General features: G+C 29.5%; 1 protein-coding gene and 1 long non-coding RNA gene across 4 annotated transcripts in view; one reads left to right on the forward strand and one right to left on the reverse strand.

The window, feature by feature from the left end:
* Positions 1-4590: 4590 nt before the first annotated feature.
* LOC122630190 lies at positions 4591-6177 on the reverse strand. Its single transcript, XR_006327430.1, has 3 exons — positions 5931-6177; positions 4898-4955; positions 4591-4788 (listed from the first exon to the last, which is right to left on the reverse strand). It is a non-coding gene; the product is annotated as an uncharacterized LOC122630190 (long non-coding RNA).
* A 763-nt stretch (positions 6178-6940) lies between these two features.
* LOC122629771 (vanin-like protein 1) overlaps positions 6941-10583 on the forward strand; it is a 17450-nt gene continuing 13807 nt past the window's right edge. For 2 of the 3 annotated variants that reach the window (XM_043813540.1, XM_043813539.1), the window contains exons 1-6: positions 6941-7097; positions 8599-8691; positions 8799-8936; positions 9432-9578; positions 10045-10205; positions 10291-10505. In XM_043813540.1, coding sequence (XP_043669475.1) covers positions 8620-8691; positions 8799-8936; positions 9432-9578; positions 10045-10205; positions 10291-10505 — 733 coding nt within the window. In that variant the 5' untranslated portion in view covers positions 6941-7097; positions 8599-8619. The remainder of the gene's footprint in view (positions 7098-8598; positions 8692-8798; positions 8937-9431; positions 9579-10044; positions 10206-10290; positions 10506-10583) is intronic. The other variant, XM_043813541.1, reaches the window with a different exon arrangement.

Raw genomic sequence — 10583 nt, forward strand, 5'->3', positions numbered from 1 at the left:
CTCTTTATTCTATCCCTCTTTATCCCCTCTTTATCTGTCTCTTTCTCTCTCTCTCTCTCTCTCTCTCTCTCTCTCTCTCTCTCTCTCTCTCTCTCTCTCTCTCTCTCTCTCTCTTCTTCTTCTTCTACCTCTTTATGTTTCTTTATAGTATGGAAATATATCAATGAAATCGATACCCCGTTCACTTCCAATTTGTTGACAAAAAAGATGAAATGGTATATTATCCTCACCCGCAACGAAAACGTGGCCAAAATATACGATAAGAATATGAATTATTTAGCTCTATCTCAGATATTATATCGAATAAATGAAAAATCAATTTTAGATATGTATATAGCAATCGATAATAAAATTTCTTATTCATAGTCCATGTAATGCTTCGAAAAAAAATTTTGGATTTAAGCAAAATTAAGGAAATTATAAAAATATTTGTCAAACAGATCGAAGCGTATAATCATTAATCAGCTTTGTAGTACTTACTTTACAATAATTATAATCGTATAGATCGTAAGTAATACGACAATTCTTTTTTTATTATTTAAAAAAATGTCCTAAAATCAAGTAACAAAGTAAAATAAAAAATCGATGTAAATAATCGTTGATTAGTCCATAAATATAATATGTAAAAAATATTTTTAAAAAAACTGCTGCATTATGGCAATAGCCGTGAAGAAATATACGATCCATCGATGACTCTACTCGTATATTAATGTTTTTTCAATATCAAAGCAACATCGCAATTACGTTTTAATGCCTTTGTAAGAAGGAACAAAAAATCCATATTATACCGCAAAATCTATTTATCTAATCGAAAAGTAGAAAGAAAAAAAAAAAAACATTCAACGTTTCATTCAATCGAAAGGTTTTTTGTTTCTTCGTAAAAAAAATCTACATAGATGCGCGTTTAATGCGGTTGATTTAACATTTAATCGAATCCTAGCTTACTCCGATAAAGAATAAAAATAAATGAAAGAGATTCTATCCAGAATAATAATAAATGAATTAGAAATTTGAAAAACCTTATAAATAGCAATTATTTTTTTATTGTCGAAGTAATTTCAAGCGTTTGACAAAATGATTGTCAAATTTCCTCTCCGTTACGTGATTTAAAAAATTCTTATCTTATTCTTATTCCAATAATATTTGATATTACAAAAAAAAAAAGGAAAGATAAAATTTTGTATTTGATTTAATTAAATACAACTTAAAAAAATATATATATATATAAAAAGAGAAAGAAAATGAAACGTTCTTGATCTTAATCTAAACAAATATTCTTTTCCCGTAATGCGTTGCAAAGGGAAAACTTGGCAAACATTCCACTGTGTTTGTTTCAGATTCATGTGTACCTTTTATTTATTAGTGCAGCTTCAGTGGTCCCCGCAATAACTATATAATACGTTTCGTGATCACGAATTTAATAGAATTAAATTTTATTCAAATAAGAAATATATTACTTATACGTAAGATAAAAGCATGAATTTAATTTAATTTCAAAAGAGAAAAAAGAAAAAAGTAAAAAAATATGTATGACCCGACTTTAATAATGAAAATACATAAAATATGAAATAATCATATTCGCGTACCCGAGGCAATGTAGGACTGGCGACGAAATATTACGTTGGTTAGTTTTTCAAATCTACCCCTACACCCATCACCATAAGAGCATTTCGAGTGACAATATGATAAAGTATGTATGACTAAGAGCCATTCTCGGAAGGTTCGAACATGCTGCAGGAACCTTCGAAAGTAACTCAATAGCCTATAGTTGCCCTCTTGAGCCACAGTTTGTGGGGGCCTCTTCGACATAATAGTCTCTTCTTTGCTTCGTAACCACTGCTGCAGGGCATTCTTTACGCGAGAAATAATCTTTGGTTACAAACGTTCATCGTTCAAAAATTCTAGTAACAGAATTATTACAATTAATTAAAACTGTCCCTGATTCTAAAATATAAAAGGAAACAGGCAACCCAAATACAACTGAAAAGAAAAGATCTAAATGCTTTGCATAAAAAATGATTACAGCGATTTTCGACCGTGCAAAGTTTTAATTCTAATGTCACACCGTCGTAATATGACAAACTATGATAATAGAATCGTTTTTAATGTTAATGACGTACATTTTAATAAATAAAACAATTTGTTTCATTTGTCTTTTGTTAATTATCCTAGCGAGTAGACAATCAACAAACTTGGAATCAATCGACGAGAACATTAATTCGAATGCCCCAGCAGATAACAATACTAATCGATGACCTATTAAAAACTAACATTAACCCTTCGCACTTTTCATATCGAAGAATAAAGTCGAATGAAAATAAGGTATGCAATAGATATTATATAATGATTTGATCTGTAATAAATTTTCTTACAATACTTTGTATATCGTTTAATCGTACATTCGCGTATTCGCGATAATTAATAATTATTATACATATATATCATATCGAATATTCAAAAGAGAAAATCGCGAATCGTGCGAAGTGCTAATCTTACAAAACTAAGTATCAAATTCATCAAAGGTTTTGCCGACTGTTCGACTCAATTTCGTTAGAAATAGGATCGACATAGAAGCTAATCGATAACAAATCATTGGAAATCCCTTTGAATCATGATACATAACGAAGTAACAGAACCGTCAGAAAATAAATTAACGAGGTAAGCATGAGTTAAACTAAAATCAAATTTCGTGACGATTCTGTATAAATCCAGAGACGAGATTTCTCACTCTTGAGCATATCTTGCGCCTTGTCTGGGCCATACCTGCTTAAAATTAAAATTTACACATTCGCTCAGAAAAGTATGCTACCTGCCTGCCTATAACCTATATATAAAAAAAATAGCAAATCGTTCGTTCCAACACACACACTCCACGATTCTCTCACATACCAACAGAGTGCAAAAACTAGAGAGCATGCCCCGGGGCATCTCCGACACCCTAGCTCAATCGCGTTTCTCACTTATATACTATATAGGCGTACGTACCATTTTGCTGTAATCGACTGTCACGTTTAATGATTATTGCGTGATATGACTAAAACAAAAAAAGAAAAAAATACTAATATGTATCAGTATATAATTGTACTAACAGCATACGAGTATTTCATCGTTATCACATCGAATTTGATCGCTCTACTTTGCAACGCGAAAAAACTTGTATAAATATATATATATATATATTTATATTCAAAATTCATTTGTAAATAAAGTGCATTAAATATTTAAAGAGAAAGAATTTATCGCGAACCGACGTACGATTCACCACCTAAACGCGCACACGCATGAATCGTAAATCGGGCACAACCACTAAACCATGACAGCCGCCAAATGGGGAAACTTAAAACTAAACCCATACTAACCGTTTCTCACCCATACGAGTAACACCTGGGCACACGTATAAATGAGAACGCGGAAAGAATGGGGGGAAGGAGAAACGGGAATTAGTATATATTAATTGCTGAAAATTCTAAGCTAAAAATGATGAACTTATTATTGATTAAGCATACGGGCTATGATTCTACAAGTCTCTTTGTCTTTTAGCAATGACTACTCTACTCGATTGTTTCTTTTTTTTCTTTTTTTTTTTTTTCTTTTTTTTTTTCAAAGCAATGACTCTACTCGAGACTTTTCTTTTATCAATTCAAATTGAGCAAATATTTAATTAATTCTAATTTAAAAATATAATGGAAAATCCTTGAACGCTCCTTCTTACAAGCGATTACTCTGATTGTTACAAAAAGATCATGCATAATATCGCTTGTAATCCAAAGACAGTCCATCGCGAATATCTTCTTGTCCATTATTTATTAGAACTCATGAATACCATGTATAATTAATATTCATGTATAATTAATTCACTACGAATTACGATGCAAATTATTAATTTATATTTCCCATGAATTCTTCCCTACTATCGCGAGGGAAAGATATTTCAACAAATGCATTGATATATTCACAATATAAATAATTCCAAACGTTTATGAAACAAGAAGATCCTATCCTGATCTAATAAATAAATAAATAAATAAATAAATAAATAAATAAGAAAATTAAGAAAGCATTCACGACTAAATCTCCTAAAAGAAAATTTACTCGTGGTCACTCAAATGCTCTTCTACAAATTAATATTTAATTACAACCGATCACCCGTGCCGATTGGGACCTTTTGTCCACGACATGATTGAGTGATCGGAGGGACTTCAAAGTTCACTCACTACTTAGAGATGTTCTCCGATGGCTCCAAAACACACCTACTTTACAACGATCACATTGGTCACGCGATCAGAGAACTTCTTGGTTTTCCTGTTAGAAACTTCCATCGAAGAGGAGTTCTCTTTTCTTCTTCTTTGAAAGGAAAGAAATATTGTTGACACATCTGAAACGGAACGAAGAAAAACAAGACAATAAGTTATCCGACAATAATAAGATATCGATCCAAAATCAAATAAAATAAAACTTTTATTCCATGTATATACGTACACATATTTAATATATGTATATATAAAGAAACGTAATACAAAAACACTTACGTTTATTTCGAATAGGGATTAAAGTCCAATGACAAAATGACGATACGTCTTGCGACTCCTTTTAAATTTTAACAAAACGCTGCCGAAAATAAGAAACTTGATGAGTTTCTTTCTATTGACGAATTTCTTTTACTCTAACCGAAACTTTCATATACGACGAACAACAATACTGATTCTACTTAGCGATTTTTCTGTTTTTATTTTACCGATACAACACACGACTCCTTCATTCGCGCACGATTACGATTACGATGACGTTCTGAAAACAAAAAAAAAAAAAGATTGGAAAGATGATTATTAGTATCGTTGTTAAAAATGAAAAATCATCGAAATTATTCTGACAGGGTTTAATAGAAAAATTTACTTACTTTAAATCTTCGTTGATGCTCGCACGACGGGCATCTTATCTCAGAATGACGAGAAAGGCTAATGAAAATAAGAAACAGATAAATATTATTGTTTAAATATTAGGTTATAAATCAATCGAGTTTTCGTTTATATATTGACAACTTGATTTCTTGTTTAAAATTCAAATGTATGAAAATATAATTAAATTGAAATTATTAAAAAATTTACGTGTATCACGAGCTATCCATTCTTCAAACAAATACAATATTGTATAAACATCGGTTAATTATGTTACAGTACTGTATGCGCACAATACATTATTTAAATGAATGATCGATGTTACGACTGTCTATTTTGTTTTCGTTCTAGAGCGAAATCGAATTTCCTGGAAATCCAAGTACAAATACACTCTATATAAAGGTTCTCTTTAAGTCTTTAAAAAGAGATAGTCTTACATATCTGTACGTTTGTCACACCACGTGTTATATAGAATTCATTTCACCAATTCGTAGAACGCGAGAGAGTTGAAAAAATGTATGATCTTTATTAGTAGAATGTTTATGTGTATGTGAGAGAAAGAAAGAGAAAGAGAGAAAGAGAGAGAGAGAGAGAGAGAGAGAGAGAGAGAGACAGTGAGAAAGAAAAAAGGAGGAAAGAAAGAAGAAAGAAAGAGAAAGAGAGAGAGAGAGAGAGAGAAAGAAAGAGAAAAAGAGAGAGATGTATATGTTTGTATATCTATATATATACGCATACGTAAAAATTGAATATGATACGAAATATGATCGACCACTGTTAATTAATACAAAATAATTAATTAAATAATCGGAATAAAGTGGAACAAGTATCGATATCATGTGAAAATATAAGTGAAAAATTCCAAAAAAAGAGATATCGCGTAATAACCCTCAAAGAGACGCCGATTTTATTTTCGCGAATATTTTTTAAACGCGACGGTATCTCGATTTACGAACAATACATGTTAGAATACGCGTTTTAAGGAATCGATTGATATATAAGAGGAGAATGTACGTCAGAGAAAATATCACTAATTACCTGTAATTACGAGGACGACGACGATTCCGATGTCAACTTGGTAATGTCCTAAAATTCAACATGGCGTCTAATTCGAATTGGTTAGCATCTAACGATTCCCGCCGCGCATGCGCACAATGCTACTTTATATATAACCAATCTCCAAGCATAATTATTTCGCGCTAATATTTAAAAATATAAAAAGTTTAAAATATGACGTAAGAGTATATACATTGAAGAATATTGAATTTTCTTGATTCAAATTACAAAAAATTATATATATATATATATATATATGTATATTAAAACAAAATAAAAACTGAATTTAAAAAAGTTTAAACACTTATATTGACGTAATTTAATTGTAATAAGTGTTAAGAGATTTTTATATATAAAAACTTATTTGTTATATTAGTTAAAATAATACGTTAGAGAAACTTCTTACTGTACACGAGATATATTCGCATTCGTTTTTTGCTGATTATCAAGTAATATTATAACGAAAATCTTTTCCGCAATCCTTGATAAGTATGCTAGTACGTGTGCATCGAACAATAATATACGGAATTGAAAAAATTCATGAGTAATCTCGAGGATTAGAATGTTCTTGACAACACCAATGATTAAACCTATATAAAACATATATGAGTTATAAAATTGAATATATTTGTTTCTTTTTTCCTCCTTGAGATATAGAAAAAAACTGTTGTACATTTTTCCTTTTCTTATCAGATACATGTATATTAAACAATTAAACATTAATATAACATTTAATTATAATATACACAGATAAGACTCTAACGTAACAAAAGAAACATTCCTTATTTATAAATATAAATTAATTAATTATTTGCAAATGTTATTCTCATCTAACATTATTGTTGTCTCTTAAAATACAACTTGCGAAGAATTATTTTTACATTTGATTCATCTATTGGCTCGTATATATGTATGCGTATTTTCCTGATAGAACTACCACATGGATATACGCGTACACACATACACATACACACACATGTACATTTTATCGGGAAATCCCTAGTCGCGGGGTAAGCGAATCCGTACGATATGCCCAAACTGAGCTCACGTTACGTTAGTCGCAGTTACGTTCGCAACGCGAGTGAGTTATCTTATGATTCAAATATCAGTTACTGACTTTCATGTCAAAGAAACATCTTGTCTGAACGAGTAAGTCCAATAATATTTTCTTTACTTTTATGTCTTCTTTTTCCTGTTTCACTAACATAACCTTCAAAAAGAGAAAAACATTTAACAACTACGCTTTCAAAAGAGATTTTTCGATTCGAGATTCATTGATGTATGATTATTTAAATCTTTCTTAACTTTATGACTAATCGAGTACTCTTTTCTTTATGCGATTCCTTTTACAACTTTACAAGTATAGATTAGGTATCTTAAAAATTTTTATATGCATGTTTAATTGTTGCAAATGTTATATTTCAATAAATATATACAATCTAGATTATGTTCATCTATATTTATATTGCGTTTATCTCTTTTTAACTTTAAAAATATCCAAAAAGATAAGATAAACTGAACTACTTATGACATTAGATTTTATTTTAGATATGATATACATAGCTTTTAAATATTTGGAGTTTGTACCTTTTTTTTTCAAAATTCTCTGAAATAAGATATATTGTTACCACTTTATTTCATTACTAACGAGAGATATTTATCACAAGTCTATACTGTGCTTATCGTTCTTTAATATTGACAATTCCAGAAAAAAGAAAAAGATAAAAGTAATTTTAAATTCTAGTCTAGATACGACACACATAACTTTCAAATATTGATAATAAATTCTTAGATATTATTTTAGATATGATATATGTAATCTTTAAGTACTTTGATTTTGTATCTTTCTTCAAAATTATCAGAAATGAGACGTACTGTTATTATTTTATTTCTATACTTGTAAAAGAAAATATAGTAATATTATAATACTACGATGATTTTATGTTGTTATACCTCATATTAAAAATCTTTAATGTTTATCTCATTTGCACAAGTGTACAAATATATATGTAGACTTTTATTTATACATGATAATGAGACTCATGTACAGTTGTCTCATTGATTGACAAAATTTTATTTATTGAGAATTATGAGAATTTATTGAGAAAAGTGATTATTACATCTATCTTATAATCATATATATTTTAAGTAATCATACCGCTATGGATAAACACAGTTAAAGACAGTTAGACACAGCAAAAGGTAGTTAGTTAATAATTAAATTAATAATTGATTAAAGCTTCTGATATAAAATTAAAATTAAATTTATGGAACGGTCTATGGTTTTAAATGAACCACATATATACACACGCACACACACATCCATTCTAGCTGTTGTATAAAATAAATGTGCATCTGTACTTTGAAACCGAATTAAAATTAAAATATATGTACATATATAGCAATGTCATTTTCCAATAAATAGCCCGCTATGTTATAGTTAATGACTAAAGAAATTTAAAGACCTTCTCCGCAATAAACTTTTTATTTTTGTCAATAAAAAGAGCCATATAATTATTAATTAATACATATATTTATTGAACAAAATTATCAAAAAAAAAAAAAAAAAAGTAAAGAAACAAAAAAACAAAGAAATATTTCAAAGAAATAGTCGATAAAAATTATCTTCACATTTTCTCATATTTTTCAGCCAGCTCGAAAAAAAATAATCATGTCTAATAATACAAATTGGCGATGGGTCTTATTTTATCTACTCATTGCATATACACGGTCGTCGAGTCAGGTAAAAATAAAAATTTATTATGAAGAATCAAAGAAGCAAAAAAAAAAAAAAAAAAGATCGTCTACGAGCGCTATTTAATTGTTATTAAATGTTTTATTTAAAATCAGGCATCGACGCCAGATTCAAAGAGCTATATAGCTGCGGTCGTAGAATTTGCACCGGAAAGCATGACCAATAACAGCATATTCACTTTGCAATCCAATACGTTCGAGTATGAGAAACTCATAGAAAATGCGACTGAACAGGTAAATGGATTTTTATTTAATTTCGAATAATTTTGATGTTTCATTTCAGTACAATCTTTTATTTTATTTTTATTCAATTTCCGAATATGTCTTCTATCCTATATTGTATTCATTCTCCCTCTCTCCTTTGTCTCTTTTTCTCTCTTTTTTTCTTTTTGTTTTTTGCCACGTACAATTACATCGTACTATCTCCTTTCAACCTTCATTCTCACTTCCGTTCTTATTTCATTCAACTTTATCTGGTTATGCGGAAAAGGTAAGGAAACAAGACGAGGAAACTTCTTAATAGAAGAAAACTTTGTCTTGTATGAAAAGATTGATGACGAAGAATAGCTTTTAACTGAGTGTATGTACATCTATCTTACTATCGATATATAAGTGTCTCAGAACTCGGTACTATTGGAATTCTAAGACGAAATTTATAAACAAAGTTACTAATGTAACGTACGACGATTTCTTTCATTTTTTTTTTTTTTTTTTTTTTTTTTTTTTTAGAACGCCGACATCATTGTTTTTCCCGAGGATGGTATAACTAGTTATAACTTGCCAATGAAAAATGAAATGGACGCGTGGGCAACGGTGATACCCTCGGCGAAAGCAAAATATACACCTTGCGCTTCAAATATGACTGGCGTTAGCGAGGTAAATTTCATTTCTTCCTTCTTACCTTCAATATTTAATCGAAATAATCTGTCCTATTTCTTTATCTTTATATAATAAAAAAAAAAAAAAAAAAAAAAAAAAAAAGAATGATCTCGATTAAGTAAACGAATATTGCAAGATATCCAAGTCGAATCGAAATTTTATCTCGAGTACATATTATTTACCAAGATTTTACTTTACGTAAAAATATACAATATATATGAATCTTTTTAATGCCTGTCTCCGTTTGAAATCATTCACGCAATGTATTTGTGCACTTAGATAAGATATTTATAACAAGAATAATAATTCTGAAATAGATGAGTCAATGCTACATGACAAACAGGATTACGAATACAGATAACGATAATTATTCTATAGTGATTCCTAATACTACGTTATTTTTAATAGTACGTGTTCCATTTTTTTTTTTTTTTTTTGTATAACTCTTTTCTTTGTTATACAGACATTGAAGAGGATATCATGCGCCGCTAAGAAAAATAAAATATACGTTGTCATTAATATAGCCGAAAAAGAAGCTTGTACGAGTAATGATTGTCCAAAAAAAAAAACATATTATTATAACACCAACGTTGTATTCGATCGCAATGGCACAATAATCGCAAAGTACAACGTTCAAATAATAATTTTTAATATATCGAACGAAGAGATAAATAATATTTTGAATTAATACGATATTTTTCACTTGTAGATATCGCAAAATAAATCTCTATATAGAACCTGAGTTTGATCGTCCGAAACATCCAGAAGTGGTAACGTTCGATACGGATTTTGGTGTTAAATTCGGAACGTTCATTTGTTTCGATATTATGTTCGCAGAACCTGCCTTGAATTTAACAAGAGATCTTGAAATTAACGATATTGTTTTTACAACGGCATGGTTCTCTGAGACTCCATTTTTAACTGGTGCGTCAAATTAAAATTTAATTAAAACTAATTATAAATTTTCTCTCTCTCTCTCTCTCTCTCTCTCTCTCTCTCTCT

Source organism: Vespula pensylvanica, chromosome 6, assembly GCF_014466175.1.
Source record: "Vespula pensylvanica isolate Volc-1 chromosome 6, ASM1446617v1, whole genome shotgun sequence".
Classification (NCBI taxonomy): domain Eukaryota; kingdom Metazoa; phylum Arthropoda; class Insecta; order Hymenoptera; family Vespidae; genus Vespula; species Vespula pensylvanica.